Source organism: Drosophila ananassae, chromosome 3L (assembly GCF_017639315.1).
Source record: "Drosophila ananassae strain 14024-0371.13 chromosome 3L, ASM1763931v2, whole genome shotgun sequence".
Lineage (NCBI taxonomy): Eukaryota > Metazoa > Arthropoda > Insecta > Diptera > Drosophilidae > Drosophila > Drosophila ananassae.
The window spans coordinates 2,943,082-2,970,585 of NC_057929.1; the positions used below are offsets into that span (position 1 = coordinate 2,943,082).

Here is a 27,504-nt window from a genome sequence, read left to right on the forward strand (position 1 = left end):
ATTTTTCGCAGAAAGGAAAAGAAAAAAAAATGTTTTAGGTTTACGGAAAAAGAAAAACTTCTAAACAACAACCAGAAGCGCACCAAGAGCAACTTAAACTGGAACTGAGATGGCTAAAAGTTTTATCTGCTTTTTGTTAGCCCGAAGGGAAAGTTAAATGGTCCAGGAGTAACCTCTCATGCAGTTATGTATGTACCAGAGTGTCTGAAGGAGTGGTGTGGAGGTGCTACTGGACAGTTTTCATACCTTTATGGATTCTTTGGTGCATTTTTTGTGGGTTTCCTTGTTTTTGTCACTCGAATGGATGGCGGCAATTTTGGGTTAGTCGCCGGGCCCTTTAAACCAGCCTGATGAACGTCGACTGAGAGTACGCAGACTGGTGTGATAACTTTTCAGCATGATTTATACGATCCGGATACTTACTTGCATAACTGTGACAAAGTGCTTCATTGATTTATGGCCCAAGTGGGCGGAAGAAAAATGAAAAAAATGAAAACAATGGATATGTGTTTATAGTTTCAGGAAATCATTTTGTCAATAAAGATGTCATATGTTTAAAATTCTAAAAAAAATAAATTAACATAGAATGGAATATATATTTTTTTACCTATATTTTTTCTTCTAATCAGGGAATTGTTTCTTATCTGTAGGTACCTACTGATGTACTTACTTTGAATAGTATAAACTGTTTGTAAAGCTTAGAGTCATATAATTAGAAACCGCTTATAAAACTTTATTGATCTTTAATTTATTGTACATATATATTAAAAGTATTGTGGCCATTGGCTACAATGGGATGAGAGCCACCTTGAGAGCCATGAACATCGATTTTCTGGGAGTCCCCACGGCCAACCACATACCGCCGGTTGTAGTTGTGATGGTCGATGCCATTGTAGCGAGCTGTGGTCCAGTAGTAGAGAATATCACCCGGCTGGAGACGGTGGTTCCGGTTACGGTAAGTGAAGCGTCCATTCCGGGGAGAGACTATGTCCGCCGCCCAGGTCTGATCGCTCAGATCGTCCATTTCCTCGTTGACCTTGCCGTGGAAGGCGAATAGGGTGACACCGGGCTCCGCTGGAATGGATACTTCGAAGCCCTGGGGCGAGTTGACCTTGACTGTGGCCTCCGGGACTTGGTAGGCCATAATCCCGACCAGGGAAGTGGCGACTAGAAGCAGATAGACTAGTGACGACATGGTGGTGGTGCTATTCTAAACTGGCATCAGTGGGACTCTGGGTCGCGGCTTATGTAGCTCTTCCCCGAGAGAGCTTATCGCGTCTGGGACTGCCGGTTCTGGTTGTTTTTTTTATTATTATTTTGCTTTTGTATTTGGCCCACGGCAAACTGTGGATTTCCCGCCGGTGCATCCCTTCCCGCCACCTTGTCGAGCCGACAATTTTGTTGAAATTTTCTGCCGCGTGCCCGAAAGTATGCAATACAAATATTTGCATAGCAATATTTCTCAAGAATATGGGAGCTTTAAGCTATAACCACCGCACCACCACACCACACCACATGTGTGTGGTTTGCTTTGGGATTTTAGAGTCCTTTGTGCCACGGAGATACTTAAACATACATATGTATGTGCAGAAATGTATGCAGATGATCCGCCCGGCTTGTTGGCCACAGCAATCTTGTGGCATTGTTGCCAGTCCAGTTTTACTTTTAGCTGAAAGTACATACATAAGTTTCTGCCACAACCAGCTTGGCATCCTTCTTTGGCATTCGCGTTCCCAGACAAAGGCGAAAGATGCAGCTACTGGCAGGGGGATACCCGGGACGGGTGCTGGCTGCTAGATACTTAGACAGTCAATTGCTGTCAGTGGCACAAAGTCATGGACAAAATGCTAACTATCCTGGCTGCCACTGGGATGCAAGCTGAATTTGGCAACTTGGTAGTAAACATATACCAACTGCTTGTTCACCTTAATAGACAAACTTTGGTGGATGAGGGCCAGAATGTCTGTGAAGAAGCGCTTAGAAATGCATTAGCATTTAAGAAGGACTTTCTACAGGACTCATCACCAACTTTTTTAATCATAATTAGGCATCGTAAAGAGATTTAATTAAATTGTTTTGTTTGTTCATTTATTCGTAATATATTAATATTAAAACAATAAGCCATTTCATGGCATAATAAGTAATATAATAACCTTTTAATAACAGTAACCGATTATTCGCAAAAACCATTTAATAAAAGCCATTATGTATTATTACATGATGTTTTCTTTTTTGTCTTTTTTTTTAATAAGCAGTTGAAGTGTGATAAATTTTGCATAATTTAATTTCAATGGAAGGCCAACTGAGCTGATTTTTAAACCATTTTTCTTAATCCCACTTTTATGTCAAAATCTACTCATGAAATTGCAATTATGGACAGATGCTGGAACTGGCTTATTTCATCTGGCTTATTTGGGGCACTTAAAGCGGCTTATCTCTCAGGGTTCTTGCTTTTAACCAGATGGTAGTTAATTCCTAATTGCTCTGCGATTTGTCAACAAAATGATTCAGCTAAACAACTCGAGTCCCAGCCAACCCATCTCCACGGACAGACAATTGTCCCAGAAACAACATTAAAACACAAAAGTGCAATATCAACTTCGGCTCACAGGATCCCGCACTAGCCCCAAAAACAACAAGCGGCCAAAAAATCAAAAGGGGGTTGTCCTGGGCGGGGTGGGCAAAAAAACAAGCAAAGTCAAACCACAGCAAACCGAAACTAAATAGCTGAACATTTATACAAGCAATCTATCCGAAGCTGGCCCGCTCAATCTATTCATTCAGTCATTCGGCCATTCACTCACATGTGCACTGGAAACAATTTTAGATTTGTTAGATAGAATTTTTATTAGAAAACAAGAGGATTATACAAACAGTTTAAATCAATCTGAAGATATAACATCTATTATTTAAAAGCTAAAAAAAACATACAGGTATTAAGTAAATTGATATTCTTCTATAAGAACCCTTTCGATTTTTCTCACTGTAGACACCCACTCACTCGACGGCCATTCGTTCAGCTGTCCATCGCAATGCGGGTCGCGATGCCGGGGTCATCTATCCTCCAAATGTTTGCTGATGTTGCGCCCAAGCGGCTGGCGCTGATTTATAAGCTGCATGCCACTGACCACTTGATTGCGTATCTGTGTCCCGTTTCCGCTCTCACTTTGACCCAAACGTGTGTGTGTGTGTGAGTGTGTGTATGTGTGTAATTTATTTACGTTAACACGCGCTGGCCCAAACTATGCCACACCCATGCCAAAAAAAAAGAGATGAAGAGCAATTTTCATTTATTTTAAATGGCATAGAAAATTGCAAACTGACATTTTTCTGGCCCAAGTGCTCAGGCTACTGTTTTGGTCCTTCTTTGGCATCAGTTCCCACGGGCTTTGTGCACACAGCCGGAAATTTGTGTAGTTGTTGTATAGTTTTGGGTTAGGACTAGAATGGCAAGCCAGGTCCCAGACTGATTACCATGAAATTACATTGTTTCGCACTTAAAACATGCTGGCCAGTGTAAATGTGGGCCATGGCTTTCTGTATCACTCCGGTGCTCACACCCTTTCCGGCTTAATTAAGTGGCCTGTTTTTATCCTGTGTGTGGCAAACATTTCTTTACCATCCCTCCTCCCCAATACAGCAGAGCATTGAATTTAATTGCTTGCATTTATTGTTAATTGATTTTATTTTTAGCAGTTTAGCATGGAGAGTCCTTTTTTTGGTTTTGGGTTTTTAGTTGTTTTGTGCGGCCAGGTGCTTGGCGATTTATTCGGCCGTGATTTAATTTGTTTGGTATTTACCTAAATTGAATGAAAATTGATTTTAAGCGCTTTCGCATTTTTGTGAATCTGTCAATGAGATACGCCCCATTCGGCAAAAAAAGTTAAAGGAAATTTCATTCAGCTATTCAAGACTAATTTAATCAATGAATTAGCCAAATTCCTTACAGTTTTAAATATTTAATTTATTAAGTAATGTTTTATTTGTGGTTTATGATGTAGGTTTACTGATAGAAGAAAGCTTGAATTATGGTTTCTTTGAATATTCTGCTTTCCTATCCAATATTGGTTGTAATACAGCACTATGACGTCGAATCAATGGATTTAGCAACTGCCTTATGTTATCCTTCTCGGCAGCTTTCGACACAGTCTTTGCTTATCCATCTCAATTTCCCCATAATCAATTTTACTGTACTGTTGCAAAAGCAAACACCTTGGCACTTCCTCACCCCACACGCCCACTCATAGACACACTCACACACACACCTGTCTGGAGAGTAAGCAATAAGCCAAGCCAAGATCCATCCGAGTATACACCTGTCATGGCTCATACCCACACTAGCACGTGTACTTCCATTTTGCGAACCACAACCACTTTGCTTGTAGCGCTTGCTTTACACATAAGTTCAGTAGCACCACCCATCCATCCCACCTACTCCCAAGGAGCAGGCTCTCCTGTGCTCACATATTTAAAGAGCAAACGTTTATCTAAGTTGTACCGTTGCGGTTTCCGTCGACATTCAAATGCGGAAGCACCTGTCGCCCAGCCAAAGGATCCCGGCGCCTTCGACTACGACTCCGAAGATGCTCCACTCAGGATGCCTGCAATGGGGATGGGCTTTGGCCATGGGTGTGACAACAGGAGTGGGTGTGGAAGCTGGCTGACATCCACTTCCGATTTCACACGCATACGAACAGGGGCAGTGGCATTAAATATTGCGAGGGGAGCTTCAAGAGTTAGAATGAAAGGTATACAACAATTCATTATCTTTCTGTTATATAATTTACTAATATTTCCAATGTTTTTTTTTTTTTTAATAATATCTTTTCTAAATAAAAGTATACATTATAATTATTTTTATTAATAAACTAATTATAAAAACGGCAGAAAATCAAAAGAAACCCCTCTCGATAGCCTGGGGCAGTGTGTTGCCGGATACATGCCCCGTCGGGTATACACGACAAGTTTCTTCAGATCCTGGTGGCATACCTGGTGGCGCGGCCCTCAAGGACTTTTGCCACTTTGTAGTTGCTTTTGAATTCTCAAGTGTCTGTGTCGGCGACGTTGTCAACTTTAAATGGTTTCGCTTACACCTCCAGCATGCCATTGAACAAATTAATTACTCGACAACTTTACAACCGTTCCAATGGCAACCAACGGCAATGGAAGAGGCAGTCATCTAGCCAACCCATCCATCCACCCACCCACGCTTGCCACAAGCGGTGGAATGCCAGTCGCCCACTCCGCAGAATCGTGGTTTCCTTCTGCTTAAGCGACTGCTCATTAGAGTGCTGCATATTGTTGCCCAAGTCGCCATCGCCACTGCCATCGCAGTTGCTGTTGCCGTTGCCGTTACCGTTGCCATCACCCATTATCCTCATCATCACCGTAGTCGTAGTCGCACATCCTGCTCCTGGAAAAAGGGTGCACACGCATGTTCGATTGCTGAGCTCATTAATAATGGGGCCTTGTGCGATCCGGCCATGTATTTGGTCCAAAATGTGAGTTATGTTCGGTACTAGCTTCTGGCCAGAAAAGGGCAGCGAAAATTTCGTGTTATTATAGCGATGGTAGGATTATAAAAAGATAGGGAGCTTTTGGTTTTCAAGATCTATGATTTCCAATTACTTTCTTACTTAAAGTCAGTATTTGGATTTCTTATATAATATATTAAAGTCAGAAATCACGTTACCATCTCTGGAATTATTACAATGCAACTGACTAAATGGCCATACATTCTGTTTCTTGGCCGCTGCCTGCGTTTTTGGTTGGGCTCCCGTTCGCATAACCGGAAATTGGAAAAGTGTTGCTTTATGTGCAACATCGGAGCATCAGGACGGGGACAGGGAGGAATAGAGCCGGAGGATCTCCTCTGAATGGGAGTGCTGTGGTTGGGACTTGGTAGCTTAGTTGCTCTTCTAGCTTTATGCCGGGTACCGTCCCTACTCCTGAGGGGCTGAAGGGTTGCTAGGGAACTCTCCGGCCATTGTTCCGGTCAGAAAAACAAGAGGAGCTTGGCCAGGATATGAATGCTGCGGACTGCGTGTAGTCCTGTTCTGCGGAAAAGTGAAGTGGACAGTCCTGGAGTTATCCTGCAGAGCTGCTAATGGCCGCTGTTGAGCATGCATGTCGTAGTAGTAATAGCCCTTACCCCGTGGGCGCTTTTTTCCAGAGACTGGGAGTGGGCTTGGAAGGGAGTAATTCATTGGAATTGATTCGTCCGGAAAGACGAATTTGGTTTTTATGTAAACCCCATTTAGGCAATCCACTCGTCCGTGCTGCGGTTCATAAAATTGTTTTGCCAATTGCCGCATATTTGCCAAAAATTATAATATCAACGTTGGAGAGAACTCTGGCAGTTAACCATTGAAAGCCGGTTGGTATTATCGACTTTTGTTGTCTTTTTTTTTGTTGTAAATCCAATAAATTGCGCTTTATTTCAATTTCCAGTTTTTACCATGAGTACCATGAAAATCAGTCAAATTTATAAATACATATATCTGCGGTAAAATGCGAAACTCAAATACAAATGCCCGTCCGCTTTGAGAGGATGCTTCATTTTGTTATTTTACAAATACGTAATTTTGTTTATCGTAATTGCGGCTGCAATCGAAACCGGACTCTTGATTGGAGAGCCCAATTTGTTGCACACACAAGTCTATACAACACACTCACATGCTTCGCAAATTCGCGTATGAATGCCTCCTATGGTTGTTGCCAATTTGATATTTACGTTTTAATGAAGGCAATGTTTTTTTTTTTTTGTACTTTGTTGGAGCTGCTCGATTGGGATATTCATCACTCGATTGCATCCAAAATGAGATTTTTGGTTTTCAATTGTATTTGGGCGGATTCTGAGCGGATACCGAGAGTTAATGAGTAGCCGGCAGACCCACCCCGCAGAATGTCCGGATTTCCAATAAAGCTCAAGAGCAAACAACCAGACGGGTGGGTCAGCGGCGAAAGGGCCAAGTTAATAAAAGTTCGCGACATGCAAAGGCAACCGGAATACTATCCAATGAACATCAGATACATAATATATCAGTATATACTTTATAGTTGACTATATAGTTACTTGTGACAGGCATTTAATGAAGTTGCCTGCCAATTTCGAGTTTATCGGACGTCAAGTGTGACATGAGGATATGGTATTTAAAACGTTAAACTCCCTGAAAAGTGGTTCCTAAATATAAAATATCTTTAAATTTATTAAAAGCTTAGTAGACTTTTGACAAAAAACAAATCGAGTTACCAAATTGCCAATTAGTCCAAGTGCACACTTTTCTTGGTTGGCCGCCATCTGACAGGTGAGTTAATTAAATTTTGGTTGCACAGGCATGGCTATGTTGCATTTTGGCCAGAACTGGCTTGGATTGTCTTTTAACTCTTTGAGGTTTTTTTCACCAATTCCGTTTTTTCCTGCCCGGTTGGCTTTCCGTCTTATCCCCGGCATTTGGCTCTCGTTTGTCTCATTCCATTGCGGCTTTCCCGATCATTGGTAATTTACGCTTCACATGACCAGAGTCGGAAAAATTCCAGCTTTCTTCTTCACCTCTTTCTACCACCTCATCGACCCCCTCCCACTTGCGGCTTTCTCTGACAGCTATTTTGTTATTTTTTTCCCTGGGCTTCTGATGTTGTTGTTGATTTTAAACTTGTGCCATAGGTGGTGCTGGTGCGTGTTTGGGTCTAAGCTGCTTATCCTGCCTAGAGGAAATGCGGTTAGGACTCTTGGTCTTGGTCCTCCGTCCTGACAGTGATTGGTGCCAGTGTCAGGGATTTATATATCTTTTAAAAGCGTATTTATTTTTCCGCATTAAAGTCGCGCCCAGCGCCAACACACTGGGAGAAAAAAACTTAAAGAACAAGTCGAGTCAAGTGGGCGTTTTGATGGGAAAAGTTTTGGGGGTCAAATGCCGGATTGATCACTATTTTGGGGGCTCATCATACATCTTCACTTTTCATTTGCTCCACTCGAATCCTGGTCATTTGACACTTTCACTTTGCGAGCCATACAATTTATTTCACTCTTATCAGGCATCAAGACATATTGATTTTTGTCTTTGTTGGGCGTCGAAAAAATATTGCCAGCCGGGTGGAGCCCATAATCTCCCAGGCCCCCCACAAAAAACAAAACCAAAAAAGGTCGGATTGGTCTTCTTATGAGGGTCATATGCCTATGTCTTCTGGACGTAATCAAAGTTGATTGATTACGTGAGCTCATCGTCGTCCAGTTGGGCTGATGACACGCTCTTGAAACTTTCCCGACCAACTTATTGGAGGCTCCATCTTGCCTAATTTTTAATTATCCATTTTTTTCGATTCCTGGCACAAATTGGTTTATTTGGGTGTTTTGATGTGGGTGATGGAATATTAATTAATTTCAGCTGCTCAGGTAAATCGGCTTAGTAACCAACCAATTTTTAGGGTCTAGGAAGCAGACCCATTTGTCTAAATAGACCCGAATGTTGTATAAGCTGCTTTGTTGGTCATTTTTGGAATGGAAAGAAGATTCTTTGAGGGACTAGTACTTTCTGTAATTATTTAAGAAATAGTTTAACTTATTTTTAATTCTTCTAATTAATGAAATCACACTTGACCTTAACAATGACAATCTTACTTTTTAATCAGATGATTTTGGCGATACTCTTTCCAAACTCCAGGGTCCCCCAGCATAAACTCCACCAAAATGAACTTAAGAACAGTGGCGAGGATGTGGCAAACGAATCCTGGAGATTCGTGAAGAGTGACAAACTAATTTCATTACGAGCAGCTGGCACCGACATGGACATTCTCTATATTACCCCACCAGGCCAAGCCCAATGAAATCCGGTCATAATGCCTGTAATAATAATCAACAGCCAGCCATGAGGACGAGTCAGGACGAGGCCAGGCAGAGGACGAAAACCAAGCTGAAGCAGCAGAAGATGATAAGTAGACACGGACATGGATACGGACCTTTGGACACCGGCACGGACTCGGACACGAAGGACACTTGCAGCTTTGCGGATCTGAAGCAATTGCCATGGCAAAAATAGAACAATTTCACTAAAAATAAAAACAAAAGCCAGATAAGTGGGCCAACGGATTGGAGGGTGTATTGGAGGGCGTGGCAAGCGCTGTGTGTAATATGTGCACAAATTGAAAATAAAGTTTTGTAACAAAATGTCGCACCGGAAATGAAACTCACAGCATGAGACTTGGCTGGCAATGTCTCTCTCTCTCTCTCTATCTCCAGCTGTATCTGTCTCTGTCTGCGGGTAAATGTGTAGCGAAGCGTGTAAACTGGATATAAAAGCGGGGAGGCGAGGGGCGTGGCATTGTTTGCCACTATTGCCAGAAAGGATAGCTGGGGGGCGAAGGCGGCAGCAGGATGAAGAAAATTTCAGATTCGGATTGTGCCTTAGTCTAGGCGCAGTCTGCGCCAGTTGAGCCTTTGCCATAATAAAAGATGACATTTTATAGCAGTCATAGCCATGTTAGCAGAGTTGTGGGTGGCAATGGGCCTGCTTTGGGTGCTTTGGGCCTAAACAGAAGCAGTGGCTGAAACTGAAGGAGCCGCCACGAAAACCCGAAGATACCAGAAGCCGGAGGCAAGTCAAAGACACAGCTGCAAAAGTACATAAACCTAGAAATGTCATGTTTATTTTCATTTCATAAGGAAATTGTCTGTCTATATAGTTTTTGGTCTGCTGGCTGGATACCAACGGATGGCAGAACACCTGGAAAAACTTAACCAATAAGCAGCCAGCCAGACTACCAGGCTACCAGGCTGTAGGTCTTCCCATCTTAGGTGTCCTGTGTGTCTCGTGGATCACGTGGCCCTTGTTTTTTTACGACTACGACCATAAAATCCTGGCAAGCCCAACTATTTATGACCAGGCTGCAAATTTATGGCTCATAATTAGCATATGAAATGGTTAAGTGCACCACAAATTGCACTTCAGTGTAGTGCACATGTGGCTGAAATGGAGGACGGGTCGGCTTTGGCTTTGGCGGGTTAAATGGCCAACTTAATTGAAAGCAACTCTCTGGGGCGGGAGGAGCCTGCTTGGAATTAATAATCCTTAAACCAAAGGTGCATGAGATTGATCAAAGTTGAAAATTTTGCCACATTTTTCTTTTCCAAAGCCACGACTTTCCTCTGACTTTTCAGCCAACTCTAGCTAATGGCCCAAAGATCGGGCACAAATTATACCGATTAAATATTCAAATTTCGGTAAAACTTCTCATACGCCAGCCACTGAGTGGCAGGAGCAGCACTCACTGTTGCCAAGTTTTTTGAGCGACTGCCACAGGTTGTAGCGCCCACATATTGCCGGGAAAATATCCACTCATCTAATCGCGTCGTTAACATCATCAGCAATTTTGCACTGTCATGGCCCGAACAATGCCCAACACCAGAGTTTTTGTGGGGTTTTCGGCATCAGATTCTGGCTCTGGGTTGGGTTGGTTATTTGAGGGCCCAAATCCTGTAGCACGGCTAACCGTTTAATCATTTTGTCACGCGTTGGCTAAACAAAAAACCGCTTGAGGATGGAAAAGGATGCCCAATCGCTGTGGTGGTGCTGCTACTGGTGGGGAATTAAATTTTAGCATATGTCATAAGGGCTTAGCCATGATTTATTCACCGAAAGGCAGCCATCAAATGTCGGGCCAGACCTTGTAATAAAAAGGAATTAGGCAATCCCTCCCGGGAGAGGGGAATCCTGCGTCCGGGAGTCGGCGAAAAAAGGCAAATTCGAAACTAAACGATTCGCGGCAGCAAAGTTGAGCAGCAGATGCAACTACATCGCCAGGACATGACCATTACTCTTGCCGGGATTCGCGAAAGAAGAATCAGCTTTGGCTACGGTTTCAATATATCTTCATTTTCTGTAGAATCGACACTGGGAGAAATAGGAGTTTGGAGTTAAGAAGAAGTTGTTTAAAGATGGAGAGTTAAGAAAAACAAAGTACTACCGTTTAAGGTGGATAGTTTCTTATTACAAATACTTTAAAAATTTTGTATTTATTTTGCCTTATATTTTTTCAGTGTCGCACGACATGGCAGCGCTCAGCTGTGCACAAATTCGCTTGTGTATAAATATTTATATATTGAAATGCAATGCGAATCGATGAGCGCTGTTTTCTCCTCTTCGGGAATGGAATGGAGTTGAATTCGGAGTTGTGGCCGGAGAGCCACAGAGCTTGGAGCTTGAAGCTTGGAGCCTGGAGTCCGTACTACTAGCAGGAGCAGGGGAAAATGTAGTAGAAGGACCCGGAGCAGGAGTTGAATTTCAAACTGGAGATGCCAGGCAATGTGCCGCAATGCAATCGAGCTAGACGAAATTGAATTTGCAGCAAGTTGCTCAGGATTTGACATTCGCATCCGTATCCGCATCCGCATCCCCATCCGCATCCGCTGCTTCGGTATCCTTGCTGTGCCTTGCTCCTTTTACCATCTACATAGCTGCCTGCAGTTTGTCGTATTTGAACATGCGAAAATGCGATTTGGACTCCACTCCCCAAACATCCTGGACTTGGAAAAGTTTTCCATCGGGTTGTTGTGTTGCCTGCGATTTAGTCTTTATTTTTGTCGATTTTTTCTTTCTTTCTTTTTGGGGCCTGAGCTGTGACAAATCTTTATGCAATGTTGCATGTCCTCTGATTTGCCATGATGACATGCTGATGGAATAAGTGGGACGGGGCAGGCGGCGGGTGGGTGCCTGCAACGGCAACAGGAACTGAAAGTATGACTGTTCCTCCAGTGTATCGGGATCTCTGGATGGGGAATCTCTCTCTTTCCATATATATCTACATGTCCTGGCCATGTCGATCTACTCTGTTCGTCTGTCTGTCTCAGTGATTTGCTCACTGAAGCGTTAAGCACAAAAATTGGTAATGGCTGTGGCTGTCTCGTTTTTGGCAATCATGGCGCAGGTTTTATATCTCTACATTGGTATCTTTCTGTGGACGGTTTTCGATTTGGGTATCGATTTGGGTGTATTCTGTGTCCAGATACAAGATAGTTTAAATAGAGCAACTACACCGCACCAAAAAATATATGTACAATTAACGGAATATAATTGATATCTTGTATGAAAGTTCATACAATTTCCATTTAAGCTCGCAGCAATTTGTATGAAGTTGGGGCAAAAAACTTCAGCCTTTTTTGGGTTTCACAGTTTGATTAAGAGTTGTTGAAATTTAATTAATTTCCTTGCTCATGCCATTTGGCCACAGATTTTCGCCCAAAGCCTTTTGAGGGCCAAATCAGCTTATACATCAAAAGACACTGGAAATTAATCAGGCAGCTCCACAAAGTAACCTTTCCCCAGAATCTCCATTTGCATGCCGCCAACCCTTGCTTCATTTCACACTCCATCTATCTCACTTACTCCGGCTCTGTCTGTCTCTCTCTATTGTATCTCTAGGATCAACTAATTGCATTAATGGCTTTATAGAAATTTAGTTCGAAATTACAACATAAACACAAATAATGAAAATATCGGAATAGGTGTGCCCCGCATCCAGAGTGTACGAGTGGAAACTTTTCATTATAAATTGTGTGCCAGCTGTCAACATGCTGGTTTCCCTCGGGCCAATTGAAATGGATTTCGGGGGAGTGGGGAGTGGTAGGAGGTAGGGAGTGCAGGGCAGTGGGGGCTTATGGCAATGATAAAGAGGCGTGGCACTGCCAGTTGAAAGGCTAATTTTGCACATTTGGACTGACAACCATGAGGAGCAAATGCGTTGTGGGTTATCATTTGGTTAGTCCTTTCAGCGATGAGAGAAGTTGGGGGGCAGTGGGGCATAGTGGGCGTGGCCAGGCAGGAAGGCAGGCGGCAGGCGGCAGGCAGGCAATTTCATGGTTAAATGATTCAGAAAGAGAATTACAAAATTAGGCCTTGGCCCGGGCCCCCCCGGTTAACACAATGTAATTAACTTTTGCGCGACTGCCCTGCCTCGCCCTCTCAATATATTTGATATTTATTTTGGCCCTCTGGGTGCACTTTGGTCACTTTGTTTCACCCGCTGCTGACAACTTTCCCTCGAAACGACTAAAAAAGTGAGTGAGAGCGAGATAGTGGCCGAGTGAAAGAGATGCCAGCCACCGGATGTGGAGCGTCCCTCCTCAGCCCTTATTTAAGCAGCTTTCGAAAGCAATTTGAAACAAATTTTATTGCCAAAGTTTTTCGAGCACATGGAAAATTGTTCAAGTGCCACCGCAAACAAAAAATAAAAAAATATATAAAAAGTTAGCAACCAAGATGCCGCTCTGATCCACAATTAGTCTGACACAAAAGTGTGTTAACTGCTCTTGGATTGGAAATAAAATGAGACGAATTTGCGTAGAAATTGTCTTTGATTTCGATGGAGTGTGGGGGGTAGAAAATATTTTTTAATTTGAAACTACCCGAATAGTAGTTTCATTTCCATTTAAAGTAAAGGCCGTTTAAAGCGACAAAGCAGCGGCCAGGAAAAGCCAGGCCAAAGAGAGGACCCGTAAGTCCGAAGGGCTCGTTGCGCTTCATGACCAACTTCAATGGCTGGCGTACAGTGCGTATGCGTAATAAACAAAACAACTGCAGTAACAATCGCCTTATGTGTGTGTGTGAGTGGGCTTTATTTAAATTTACAACCCAGGCAGCATTCGGGACTGCTCAGCTTTCCTACGCACACTGGCCATGCTTACAACACCAACACCACCACCACCCCTGATACTCTGAGCAATACCCGAAAATCACCCGAAAGCCACCCACTCCCTGGACGCACATTGTGCTCAGTGTTTGGCGTTTGCCTCTGTTGAATAATAAATTGTATTTTGCGGCATTTAAAAGCAATTTTTTAACATTTTTCAATCTCAATGGCAATGCCTGAAACGGCAAGCACGCACACCATCATAAATATCCACAAGCACAGGCGCACACAGTCCCTGGCACTGGCACTGGCACATTCATATCCCTATGATTACACTTGAAGAAGTCATTAAAGGGATGTCTTAAAAACATATAAAATATTTATATTATTTACATGTATGTCTGATTATTATTTAATTGCTATTTCGAGTATATTATTAATATTACCAACACTTTCTCGAAGTGTATGCATACATAAACGTGGATGGGAACAAGAGGAGCATTGCCAGAGCCCGTTGTGGCACAGTTTTGTCTACCAATTTTGCAGCGAATTGTCCTGGGGATCTCCGAAGCCAAGGCTGTCAAATCGTAGCAACACCAGCCACCTCTCCACGCACCAAGATGGATAGAGATAGATGGTGAGTGAGGGAAAGAGATGGCATCCCAAAGAGGGGGGCAATTTTTGGCTTAGACTTAGTGCTGTGGAGAATTTTCGGACTGACTCCCTGTGCATTTAGTTAAGCTTCAAGTGAAGACAGCAACGATTCGGCAGTGAAACAAATTGCAGCATTTAAGTCCCAATCCCATCCCCCTATCCTCCCCTATCTCTTACCATTTTCATGTCTTTCTCTTGAAATTGTGAAACATCCAGGAGAGTGGGGAAAACTAGTAGAAAATGTTCGTCCTGGTGTGTGCCGTAGACTGTGCTCGGCTGGCAAACAGTTTGCGTAAAGTTTGATTATGTGTGTAAGCCGGTCAGTATTTTCCATTTCAAGTTGCCACACTTTGCATGTGTGTGGCTAAATGCCGGCGGCAGTAATGTTGTTCACTGCAACAGCTGGCACAATTATTAGGAACGAATTTCTTGTCGATCTCAACAGGCTTGTGGAATTCGTTCTGCCCCTCTAGTGTATGAAATACAAATAAGTTTTCCTGCTCCCAACCAAAACCATAGAAATCAATTTCGTAATTTTGAAAATCTATAATATGGAGCAAGTGCTATCGCGTCGTCGTAAAACGAAGAACAAGGGTGCCAATCGGTGAGTAGATGGATATGATAGCTTATCAGAATATTAAAAAGGGAATAAATATGCTAAGGAGATTGTGCAAAATATTGCCAGATCTAAAGTGCAAGAGCCTAGCTGGCTTTGGCCGTCAACTAAAGGATCAAATGTCCTTTATAATTCCTTCCTCCGGTTTCTTTAAGGACTCTATGCGATTTATGAAGCGCTGCACTAAGCCGAATCGTCAGGAATTTAGACGCACCTGCATGGCCATCGCCGTGGGATTCTTCATTATGGGTACAATTGGGTTTTTGGTTAAACTGATGCATATACCAATTACCAATATAATAATGGGTTGAGACAGTAATCTGAATGTAAATAAAGCTGCCATTAGAGACTGTTCTTCTCTGAGAATTGTGTTTGTTTAAAAGTTCACCCTCTTGGCAAGGAATCGGTAAGTATTCTCATTCATCCATCCCTGTGGTCTTTTCCATTTTATTCAACTAGAAGAAACTTGTTGACCAATCAGTTGACGTGGCTTTTATCAGCGAAGTTGCAACAATAGCCAGGGGAGAGGACCTCAGGTCCTTGCCGCATCAGTATCCATCGGTTGCATGCGCAATGTCACATGTGTCTCCATTTGCCGCTGTTATGTTTTATTGATGAGTCTCGCAAACCAAAATTGATGATGCCTGAATGTCCTTGTAGAGTCTTCGGGGCGCCTTGTTGTTCCCGCTGTTGCCGCCGGCGAAAGGCGAAAATTTATTCAAAACTTCGAGGCAGTTGCATTTTAACAGTTTGTGCAACAGGCGTCAGAGACATCATTGCATGGGGAGTGTCCCCGCCGGCAATCGTGATCCAAGTCGTGAAGTTTTAAGAAAATAAAAGGGCAGAATATATTTCCAGACTCCCCATTTGTTAAATATAAATTTTTACTCTTGCAGTTAAGTGGCAGTTTATGTTATAAGATATATAATATATTGAAACTATCGGATTTAGATAGGCTTATGGAGATTTTATTATTAAATCGAATTATATAATTTCAATTCAAATTTGTTCTGTTTATTAAGAAATTTAAAAGTTACTTTAATAGGCTATTTTCAAATCACATAAGACCTAAACTTTCGTATCATCAACGCTATGAATAATTTATGGGAATCATCTGATAACTTTTTGAACTTTTTCCTATCATCGCATTCTTAAAAATCAGTGGAAGTATTTGGACAAGCGTTGGCTTTGGGGATCGCATAGTCGGTACTCCAGCTTTGTGGAAGAATGTTGGGTTCGAGATTTTCGATTCTGGCGATATGCTTCATTTTGAGTGTGCAATGGATTGGTCCTGTGGCTTTCAAAGTCTGCAAGACCCATGACAACAAAGTAGGTAGATGTAAGCCTCCTTTCGATTGTCCGGCTCTTAAACCTATTGTAGAAAAAATTATAAAAAAGATTCCCCTAACCTACAAGGAGATAAATCTGAAAGAATCAGTTATCATATGCGTTAAGGTAAGTAAAACGACAGATACACTTTAAGAATCAAAGTCTAAATTAAAGTCGCCATAGGGAAAAACCTTTTGCTGTGAAGAACCTCTTAATTCAGAAGGAATAAACTTGCTGGAGATAAATGATCATATATGCGGTAAATTCCTTGATTTTAGGGTTCATAATGGTAACGAAATTAGACCGGGATCGAGGCCATGGATGGCCTTACTCGAGTACGACATACAGCCCGACATAAATTTTAGGTCACGGTTCCGATGTGGCGGCACTCTGATTACTTCGAGTAAGTTATACAGCACATTGAAATTTTTCCAGATTACTTATTTTTTTTTTACAGAATTTGTTATGACGGCTGCGCACTGTGTTAAAGAAAATGGAAAAACTGGAAAAAAGAAAATAAAAGAAAATATAAAACTGTAAGTAATCGACTCATAAAACAAAACAGAGCTAAAAATCAGATTACTTTTTATTCTAGGGTATCAGTCCGTTTGGGAGAACATGACCTTAGCCGGAACCCAGACTGTTGGTTATTTGGCAATAAAAAAAAATGTCTGGATGAACCGCTGGACGTTCCAGTTGAAGCGCCGATCGTCCATGAGGAATTTGACCCTGATACTTTATTAAACGACATTGCACTGATCCCGCTGAAAGAACCAGTCCAATTCACCAAATGGATTCGACCCATATGCCTGCCGCTCTTAATAGACCTCCAATTGGAGATTCAATCGACCACCGAATCGATGGAGGTAGTCGGATGGGGCTCAACAGAACAAAATGATTTTGCAAACGTCCCCAAAAAGGCATTCTTGCAACAGCTTCAACTTAACCAATGCGACAAGCAGAACATATACAATAACACAATACAATACAATAACAAACAAATCTGCGTCAGCGCCGATGAAAGCGATAGCTGCGCGGGTGACTCTGGAGGACCACTGGCCTTAGCGACCTCATACAAAGGCACACAGCGCATCGTCCAGGTGGGAATCGTTAGCTACGGAATAGGGAAATGTGGCCAACAGCCGTATGCGTTTTATACTAATGTGGCTGAACTTATGGCTTGGATAACCAAAACCATTGTAACAAAAGAATAAGAGAGACTAGTTTCCGTGGAATATGGGACATGTGTACATTGACTTATACAGGAGTTGATCCTGATTAAGGAGATGACACCTTCTCGGTTTTTCTCACTTTTGACCAAAATTTTAATGCGCTCTGCAAGGGCATAACAATAATAGGAATACAAAATAAATCGAAATAGAGCATTCAACATGGTACTTAATATATCACGTATACGCCTGGCTGGCTGCTCCTAGTTCTCTTCTTGATGCATTTTAATTAAAAGTGAAGTGCGGCCATTAATTTGCAACTACAAATTACACTCAATAAAACATGTCTGCCACACTGATTTTTCGGCACAAGCCAGGCGGCCAAAAGGGAAAACGAGAGACAGAGAGGGGCATGAGAAAGAGAAGGAGAATGAGAAAGAGAAAGGGAGAGAGGTAAGTGGATGTGTGCTAGAAAGAGATTGGCAATCAATTTGCACTTTGACTACAATTACTGATTTTCGACACTTCAAAGGATTTTATAAATTGCCATTTGCTCTCAGCCACAACAAAAAAGTAAAACGTTGCTTCTCTGACTTTGGCAATTTGTTTTGGCCTTTTCTCACACACACACACACACCCATACACACTAACACCATACTATAGTAACACATACAAGGACATGGTTACATGTGTTTTTTGTTCTTCTCCTGATTGCGCCTACCATGTACAACTTTAATTAACTCAGTGTGCGACTCCTGTGGCCAAAATGGCAAGCAGCCGAAAAGCCAGGACTCCCAAAAGTGGTAGTTTCTGGCGCCAAAGGATGTCCAAAAATGAAGGGATTTTTTTTTTGGTTTGGTTGCTTTTAAGATGGCAGGGTGCAAATTAGGATTCGGATGAATGGAAAAGCTAATGAGCGACAAACGAATCAGGCTAGACAAGGTGGAAAAACTGAACCTCTATAAGAGGTTGGCCATAAGACCAAAAAAATAACAATTTTCACCAAACAGTCATGTGTAAGACTGAAGCTGATTGCGTTTGTCACGTCGGCGAAATAAAAATTGCTCTGCGACCCAAAAAGTGACGGCTAAGTGGGAAATATTTTTTTTTAGCCAAAAGAAAACCAATACCGCGAGTCGTGAATTCGTTGTTTCTGTGGCGAACGCTTCTGGTATTCTTCTTCCGCCTCCTGCTGTCAGAGTTTGTGTGATTTTTGTCCTTTTTTTTTGCATCTGCGCCAAAAAACCCGGCAACCGTAGCGGAATTGCAGTAAAATCGTAATCGATGAACTCGGCAACCTCTTTGGGAATGCGCACACACACACGAACACATACAGAACCAGACATATAGGCCTCATCCGTCCAACATTGCGTATACGTAACGCGCGCCAGCAACCGATTGTCGCAGTTGCGGACTATTTGCATAATTTAGCGATTGAATTTTATGCTCAAAAGCAAAACGCAGCAGCATCTGCTTTCCGCGACTCATTCTCCGGACACTCCGTGGAGGGTGCGTGGCGTGTGAAGTTTTATCCATTTTGCTTTTCATTTATTAATTATATAATTTTTGCTGCATTTGGTCGTGGCCAGAAGCTTCCGTATGCATCGGCATTGGCATCGGCATCATTATTAAGCCGATGATGAAGATCATTCTTGCCGGGACATGGACAATAATTGCATGCAACATAATTAAAGCCATTAAAGCACTTAAGCTGCCGGAAAACCCACGACATGCCATATGCCAAAAGGGGTCTGCCCATGGTGGTCCATGGTCCAGGGTGGGGCTACAGGTTTGTATACGCATACATATAGAGCAGTGTGGAGTGGCCCCTGGTCGAGTCATGTTTGCATATGCATAATTATGACGAAAACACATTTAAATGCATTTAATCGGGCGCACGACCAGGCGGCCAAGAGCTGGGGACACAGCCTTTGGTCGAGTATAGTGGTTTTGGGCAGGTGGGTTCCTGGCCATGGCTCACTGGAAAGGCTTTTAACGTTTATTGGTTTTTATTAAATATTCCGTGCCCATGTCCTGAACGTTCGCATATTAAATCCACAGGAAGAGATTCATCAATTTATGGGTCTCCATTCAAAAGGCATATTTAAGTTTAGAATTTAAAAAAGTAAAATTAAAACTTTCCAATAAAATGTATCAATTGGGCCACAATAGCACTTTCTTTATCAATTAAATTTTCATAAATTGGATGACTTTCGTTTTCAATTTGTTTCTTAAATGAAATATTTCAAATATATCGAATCCTGCCAATAAACAAAACTACATTGGAGCAATAAGTAAAATATAAAGGACTCTTTTCCCATTGCTGAAAAATACGAATTTCAATTGGCCACAGAACTGAAAGTTTTTGGCTGTTTGTTGATGGCCAACATCGAGAAATCATCGAGGGATGTATATTCCAAAGAGATTGTTCTGTGGAATATTTACTGATTCGCCTACTGCCAAATCATGTATGCAATTTAAACGAAATTATTTATGTGCGAAGATTTTTCAAATATTTATTGCCGACTAACAAAAGTTTACATACAGACCCACATACACATGGCATGCTATTTGTATATGTTGTGTCCTGTTTTTGTTTGGATCGGCCGACCAGGCCAGCCAGAAATTTAATTAAATCTCTGTGAGGCATTTCAATTTCATTTTCTATTTACACTTTGTGACAATTTTTACGCGTCAACTTCTCTGGTGTATATTTTTTGTTTCTGTTCTGTTCTATTGTTAGTTTTTTTCTTCCTTTTTTCCAGCTTCAGAGTCCTTGGACGTATAGGGAGTGTGGAGTGTGGATTTTCCATAAATGTTGCATGAGGCGCACTTCCCGTTTCCTGTGAGCGCATTTCGCTTTCATGACAAACCAAAAAAGGACAAAAGAAATAAATAAACAAAAACCGAACAAAAAATAAAGGCCAAGTAAGGAAGTGAAGATTTTTGGGTGGCTAAGCAGGAAGCTCAAACTTTGAAGTTGCCGGATGTACAGAGCCGTTGTTTTTTTTGTTGATTTTGTTGTTTGACCCCAAACCGAAACAATTGTGACAAAAAAAAAAAGAGGACAAAATGGTATACATGTGTGTGTTTGCATGGTAGGACAAATAGTTGACCCATTATCCTGGGAGAGCAATCATTTGTCCGATTTCGACACACAAGGTGGCAAGCAGATGCGGCGGTTTCAATTACCCGCACTTCCATTTACTGTCACCTCGCACTCTCAACTCAAATATTTATAAAGTATATTAATATGTGGCAGGAACTGCACGGCACTGCACGGTACGGTGAGGCATGGCACCTAGGCGGCAAAAGACAAAGAGCCAAGGCGAAGGAAAGAAAAATACAATTATAATTATTTATTATGCGACAGTTTCCACTCTGGCTTCGTCCTTTGTTGCACTCTCTGCAAACGAAAGCGAAACGAAACTGTCGCGAGAGTTGGCCATAAATCATTTATGCAACACACTCATGTAGATACCCACACACACTCACACACACACAAAGTGGCATAAATCAACTTATACTCACGCACACCTACACAGACAAACCCAGGACACTCACGTGGCTGCAGCACTTACTGGGATGCCGAGACGTGCCTGCAGTCATATGCAGAACTTGGAGAGGAGCAGAGCAGAGCAGAAAGAAGAGTTCCTTTTTTCCGCTTTTCCCCAAAGTAAAAGCGCAGCAGAAAAACTGAAAAACTTACGCGCTTCGCTTCGCCGCCTTCCCAGTTTGGTTTTGGTTTTTCTTTTCGGGATGCATGTCAGTGCCTTGTGTGTCTTTTGATAAGCGCACTCGAAGCAACAGAAACAGTTGCGAGGACATGGGGAATACGAAGTAGAAGTTTTCCACGCTTCTCCTGCTCAGCTTTTCCTCGCTCTCTTCTCTACGTATTTTTTCTTTCGAGCTTCACGTCAAGCACATTATTGGCAGTTGCTGAAGTATGCGGCACAGTGTAAGTTTGCTCGTTGAATTTAATTTCAGGCATGTGTGCCAGGCGGTAAGAGGTCAGGGGTTCGGAGTTCGGAGCTAGGGGTTTGGAATGTATGTGATTAGATTGCTTTTTGCCCAGGAGCTTCGAGTGGCAACTTTAAGCAACAAATGCTGGTGATAGGAAGGGCAAGATATAAAATGGAAACTACAATTACTTTTTATGGGAAAAAATAAACCAAACTTGTAAGTTTTTAGGGCATACTACAATATAAATGCAAAAGCTGATCAAAATTTAGGAATTATTTTGAAATAAAATATATACAAATGAATATTATAATCTGGCATTATCATGGCTTTATCTTTATTCCTTAAAAGTTTATTGTTTTCATTATTTAACGTGTTTTGCCATCAGTTTATTGCCCTGAAGGTAAACATGTTCTCATTTTGGACGAAAAACGTTCTTCTTATGTTTATCCGAACTTCCGTCGATTTACAAAATTATAATTGCACACCCTCCACTCAAGTCAGAGGCGTTGGCATGGAGGCTGGGGCTGTCGTTTTTTGGACTAGGAGAGCGGTAGGGCAAGTGGTGCATGCCACGTTTACAATGCACTTCCGCCCCATTGTTGTTTTGCATGCTGACATGGTGCAGGCACCGCTGCTGGCGAGGCAGCCAGACATATTACTCATACGCCGTGTTGTCGCTGCCGGTGTGGGAGTGTGCGTGTTGACAATCATGTATTCCCCTTTATTTTTTTGTCGGTTTTTCTTGCTTTATTTTTTCACTTTTTTTCGTTTTTTTGCCGCGCTGTTGCCACTAATGTGCCACGCCCCACGGCAAGCGCGTAAAGTTGAGCTGACAATCGAAAGCCGAAGGAGAGGCGACGGGCGAGGTGGCAGAGCGAGCCAGTCAAGTGAGTGGGCGTTGCAAGCTTTTCTTCATATCCCTCTATCCTACCCTGCCCCACGCAAATAACAATGGCAGTGGCATCAACAGCAGCTGCAACAATGCAACATGACAACTTCCGTTGCATTCGCCTGCTGGCGGCACAAAGGAAAGCGACAAAAAGTTGCACGCCAACAAACACTCTTACATACACACACACACAGGCAATGGAAAACTGTAACGGAATCGCATTGTAAGGGGAAAATGTTTTTTCCTGCATGGGAAAACAACAACAACAACAGAGAACACCAACCCATACGCCCAGAAATCGTAGGCACCCATGAGAAATGCATTCTGGACTTTGGGACTTATGGGGCCTCGCATACCTGATATTGAGTAAATTAATTACGCCATATAGTTACACACATAGTACATACAATTTATATTTGGAATGTGTTTACCTGCTGGGTCGGCCAATGCAATTAATTCGATTCCAGGCGAATCAGTTTGATTTGATTCAAGCGCCCCGGCGGTTCGCCTCTTGCAATTTCATTTAATTATGCAAATCAGCCCACAAATGCACCGAGCTTATTAATTACTGTATTTCGATGTGTTTTTTTTTAGTTGCATCGATAATTAAAATTTATTGGCTACGATGACACGGTGGTGCTTTCATAATCGATAACATCATATCCATCCTCTTCGTCATCTTTTTGTTGCAGTTCCACCTCATCCCATCCTAGGGCCAGTTCTGCGGTCTCTATATCTTCGAAATTATCAATCGGATGATTGGCTAGCGCGGCACAAAGGATTAATTTAAAGGCATAAGCACAGGATTCTTCCGGAGCACTTTCCATGCATTTTAGAATTGAAACAGAAGCTTCTTCAGTGGCATTCATTAATTGCAGATCCATTTTGCCCTCATTATCGAGCCATTTCTTGGGCTGTTTTTCCAATTGACACTTAATATTACATTTAAACTTAAGATCGACATTTTCGTTGAAGACATTTTTTAGGTTTTCAAAACTCTCAAAGTTTAAGTATTCTTCGTCTGAAATATTATTTGTTCTTAGGCACTCGTCAAAATCTTCGAAGCTTTCGTCAAAAAAGTCAAAAGGATGACGGGACTATAAAAAATACATTTTTCTTTAAGATTACTATATACAAATCTTTTCAATCACCTCAACCAAACTGATCAAAGCCAAGATCAGAGCCGCCAACACCCCAACACTATTAGTCTTCATCGTAGAAAACAAACTAAACGGTTTGAAAATAATTTCCCACTTTATAATCAAATTATATACTGAATAGTTGTTTAACCAGTTTTGCATTACTCATTTATTTTTTAGTTGTTGTTTCGATACTTTTCTCTGTCTCTCTTCCTATATAATTTGGTTCTATACGTTCCGTCAGGCAAACGATCATCTTGAATATGTATTCACACTTTTCCAGCTTCCCGTCGTGAGTTTGTTTGCAAAATAGTAGAGCCTGGCGATTTTTATCCGTCAGGTGATCAACTTTATTAATCTTTTCCACATCCATATAGCCTTTGGAGTCCAAAATATTTTCCTTTTCGGCCAGGCAATGGTAGAAACATTTGTGGTTTCCCAGCACACTATCCTCCATATTTTCAGAGCTGTTCTTCTGAACCATTATCTTCAGGTCTGCCTGAGTTATGTTATTGGAGGCCAGACACTCATCCACCCAGACACCATTCTTCGGAATGGCTAGACTCTGTTTAAAAATTGTTTAATAAGAATGTATTCCACAACTAAAACACTATAAAGACTATTATCACCTGGGCCACGTTGATCAACGAGAAGATCAAAACAGCAACACCGATAGGTCTGTTAATATGCATTGTCTGGAAGCAACTAAACGGCTGCTGGAGCTTTCCCACATTTAACAACAATTTAATTCAACTTGCTTAACCAGTTCTGGCTTGATTCTGTATTTGATTTTAATTAGCTATGGTAGTTATTTCCTCTTCGTCATCTAGGGGCAAAAGTTCTTCCAAGCAAACGACCATTTTATAAGCGTATTCACACCCATCCTCCTCGTCGTCGTGTTGTTTTTTGCAACTATAGAGAGCCTCCCTCTTATGATCGTCCAAGGATTCGATTTCATCCAGTTTCTCCACGTCCAAGTAACCCCCGGAGTCTAGAATGTCTCCCCTCTCGGCCACACAATGGAAGAAGCACTTGTATTTTCTCTCGACGGGCTCGTCATCGTCTTCTTCAGAGGAAGATCTATTAATTTTTTCCGCAAACTCGACCAGGCTAATGTTGTTCGTGGTTAGGCATCCAGTTATTAAATTATCATAGTCCACTGGAGCGGGGTGACCCTAAGAATAGGACGCATATTAGACCTTTAAAAGGCATAGAACGATTATTTAGCTTACCTGGCATAAAACCACCAGCGTACACGTTATAAATATAGCTAGAAACTTTAGCATTTTGGTACAACTCTTAGAATCTTTTTCAATATAAAAATGGACATGAATGACGCCTTTCCGTAAACTCCCACTAGTAAACTGTTCGCCAACTCAAAGTCATTCTGAATTATATAGTAACTGGATTGCCGGGTAATTTATTAGCTGGCACCTTATCTTTGTTTAGATGGGTTTGTAATTACATTCAATTGGATGTACGATCTCTCGTGCATTTAATTGGCTTCCTAAAGCTATTCGCCAGTCGGAACTGTAACGAAATCGGTTGCAATGATTGATTTAATTAAAATAAAACAATGAAACTCGTTGGTTTGTTTTAGGCACATTTGTAAGGCCAAAACACTAAGATCTGGGGAAACGACTAGAGGCGCAGAAGTACGCAGTGAAATTCACATAACATTTCCTGTCAACATATTTTGCAACACTATTGCTGCAAAAATGAAGCGACAACTGCAGCGGCAGAAGCAACACGAAAGCGACAAATTGCGCTGACAGGACGGGGGAGAGTGGAGGCTAGTTCAGGACAAGGCTTTTAGCCTGGTTTGGGGAATGGAATTTCTAACTGTATGCACCGACCCCATGCAACTCCAGACAACAAATGAAAATTCCAAGAATATTCACATTCGCAGTGAGTTTTTGGCTTTTGCGGTAGGGACTTTGTTATTTTTTTCCTCTCCTTTTTTTTATTTTATATATTTTTTTCCTATGCCAACCGCTTGTCGCGTTGTTTACTTTGGTTATTTACGGGCTGGATACATTTTTTTTTGCCACGCTTTTTCCTTTCTGCATACTTTGGCCGGTTGCCAAAAAGGAAATATGTGTTGTGGAAATTACAAATTTTTATGGCCATGGCTAGGTGCTAAACTGTGTCCTTTCGGCCGACCCGGCCTGTCGTGTTCAGTCCAGTCCTTCCCTGTCCTGTCCTATTCCGTCCTGTCAAGTTCAGCTGCATAATTGCGATGCCATTTCTCAGCCCATCAATTTTTGATGTTTAACGGAAAATTTTCCGCACATTTCCATGTTTTTTCTCCCTTGTACAATTTTGGGGAAAATTTGATTATGTTTTTGGAGGGGGATGCACTCCAACGCTTAATTAGGCCCATGAAAATCACATATCAAAATGTTTTACGCTCATTTAGTCGGTTGCATTATTTACGAATTGAAAATTCTCTAATTTGTTTTGCATATAAACTGGCTGGTCTTCAAACTATACCCCACAGACAATTGAATCGAAATAAAATATTTTGCGAAATTGAAACTTATATTGAAATAAATGTTGTGTTTTCGTAATTTATGATTTTAGATTTTTGAGTTCCTCCACTATTACAATTAACATTACCAATTTGCCAAATGAGGGAAGAGAAATTCTGGGAAATTGAGTTTTGAATTACGTTGTGCAGTTCAAATTTCAGGAAATATAATGGCCATCGGAGAAAAGCTTGTAAAATAAATTTTGCTTAGTCAAGCTTCAATGAAGGTTAGAAAAAGGAGAGGAGAGACTCTCACTATCCTCTGACAGCTACTACCATTTATTAAATATGTCAGGGGCGAAGTTTCTTCTAGAAGAACTCATCCCTTTTCCAGCTGTTGCCTTTGCCACCTTTTGGGGGAAAAGTTTCCATAAGATCAAGGAGGGAAAATATGTGTAAAAGTTTTTTGCTGCTTTGCGTAATAAAAATAAATAGTGAGTGACTTCAATATGCATGTCACGTATTTTGCATGCACTTTGATGCCACAGGCGACACCCCACAAAAAAATGAAAATACAAAAATACAGACACTCCCCTACATTGTTGGCACGTGTAGAATGTCTCGAAAAATGCGAAATATGCGTATGTCAGTCGGGGGATCAAAGGGATTTACCTTGGCTCCTGCCAGGGGGTCCTTGGACTCTCTGAAAGGGAGCTTCCCCATGAGACAATGAAACAAATTAATGGCCGAAATCCTGGCTACTGCATAACTAGAATGACCAGGTTGCAGCTTCATTTTGGGGACAATAGGACCTCCAAGGAGCTTACATTTATCAATTAGTATCAAATGGAAGGCAAGGATAAGGATGCAGTCTCCTGCCAAGTTCATGGCAATAACTGCTACGTCCTAGCCACTGGGGTGTGAAACTCCTCGCCAAAGACAAACAAAACCGTCAGGACGAGAGCGATAGGAGGCAAAATGGGCGGCTTACATTCTTGGAAACCGGCAAGTGGTAAGTGGCAAGTGGGTGGTGCCAGAATAGGAAGATGCCAGTATGGCAACTGCATCTTTGGCTGAAGGCAAAACCAAATAGAAAGCGGAGCAGAGCAAGGCAAACCCACTTCCCAGTTGGTAATTACAAAATTTTTAATTAAATGTTAAGCGTGGAATAAACGACTTTAAGCGCTCATAACTGTACAAAGGCACGCTGGAAAGCTTTAATTTCATCAAAAGAATACGACTTGGCGTGGCTCACAGATCAGAACGAAGAACTCAAGAAGCGAAAGGAAAATCTATGCCACCCTTGAAAGTACTTACGGCTCTCGTGATTTCAACTAATTTAGAAATATATTGTTTCGAGATTTTGATTTCTTTTCAGGTTTTGATGCAGAATAATGGAAAATCGATCTACAAATCGTTTAAGGTATTCCGATCAAGGATCGGATGGAAATTGGCTGAGGTATGGACATCGCAGTGGGTCATATTGATCTCCCCATGCACTTTCCACATTTTGAAGGGGATAGCCCAGGATATTTGAGAAAAATCGAAAAAATATTATGTTCTCAGGTTTTGATGCAGTATGATGGAGAATCGGTCTACAAATCGATTAAGGTATTCCGATCAAGGATCCGATGGAAATTGGCTGAGGTATG

The 27,504-nt window shown here is 41.8% G+C and overlaps 5 protein-coding genes across 10 annotated transcripts; 2 read left to right on the forward strand and 3 right to left on the reverse strand.

The window, feature by feature from the left end:
* Positions 1-712: 712 nt before the first annotated feature.
* LOC6495120 (gram-negative bacteria-binding protein 3) lies at positions 713-1,226 on the reverse strand. The gene has a single exon (XM_001958977.4). It carries the CDS (start codon positions 1,193-1,195, stop codon positions 749-751), a length of 447 nt encoding a protein of 148 aa, XP_001959013.1. The 5' UTR covers positions 1,196-1,226; the 3' UTR covers positions 713-748.
* A 13,480-nt stretch (positions 1,227-14,706) lies between these two features.
* Positions 14,707-15,259, forward strand: LOC6495516 (protein transport protein Sec61 subunit gamma). Of its 2 annotated transcripts, none has more exons than XM_014907859.3 (2): positions 14,707-14,881; positions 14,943-15,259. In XM_014907859.3, exons 1-2 carry the CDS (start codon positions 14,829-14,831, stop codon positions 15,202-15,204), a joined length of 315 nt encoding a protein of 104 aa, XP_014763345.1. In that variant the 5' UTR covers positions 14,707-14,828; the 3' UTR covers positions 15,205-15,259. The 2 variants fall into 2 exon arrangements, with proteins under 2 accessions (XP_014763345.1, XP_001959014.1); XM_001958978.4 differs by having other exon boundaries at positions 14,742-14,881; positions 14,940-15,259.
* A 125-nt stretch (positions 15,260-15,384) lies between these two features.
* LOC6502554 (serine protease grass-like) lies at positions 15,385-17,454 on the forward strand. The gene is made up of 4 exons (XM_044715872.1): positions 15,385-16,348; positions 16,406-16,625; positions 16,680-16,758; positions 16,818-17,454. The coding sequence occupies exons 1-4, from the start codon at positions 16,121-16,123 to the stop codon at positions 17,434-17,436; spliced, it is 1,146 nt and encodes a 381-aa protein (XP_044571807.1). The 5' UTR covers positions 15,385-16,120; the 3' UTR covers positions 17,437-17,454.
* Positions 16,601-24,120, reverse strand: LOC6495119 (general odorant-binding protein 57b). Of its 5 annotated transcripts, none has more exons than XM_044715873.1 (4): positions 24,012-24,120; positions 23,395-23,947; positions 22,675-23,340; positions 16,601-16,724 (listed from the first exon to the last, which is right to left on the reverse strand). In XM_044715873.1, exons 2-3 carry the CDS (start codon positions 23,542-23,544, stop codon positions 22,864-22,866), a joined length of 627 nt encoding a protein of 208 aa, XP_044571808.1. In that variant the 5' UTR covers positions 23,545-23,947; positions 24,012-24,120; the 3' UTR covers positions 16,601-16,724; positions 22,675-22,863. The 5 variants fall into 5 exon arrangements, with proteins under 5 accessions (XP_044571808.1, XP_001959016.1, XP_032307237.1 ...); XM_032451346.2 differs by lacking the exon at positions 16,601-16,724 and adding an exon at positions 19,537-20,250; XM_001958980.4 differs by lacking the exon at positions 23,395-23,947 and having other exon boundaries at positions 24,012-24,074.
* Positions 24,121-24,130: 10 nt separating this feature from the next.
* Positions 24,131-24,773, reverse strand: LOC26515339 (general odorant-binding protein 57c). The gene is made up of 2 exons (XM_014908635.3): positions 24,615-24,773; positions 24,131-24,557 (listed from the first exon to the last, which is right to left on the reverse strand). Exons 1-2 carry the CDS (start codon positions 24,666-24,668, stop codon positions 24,174-24,176), a joined length of 438 nt encoding a protein of 145 aa, XP_014764121.1. The 5' UTR covers positions 24,669-24,773; the 3' UTR covers positions 24,131-24,173.
* Between the last annotated feature and the right edge of the window lie 2,731 nt (positions 24,774-27,504).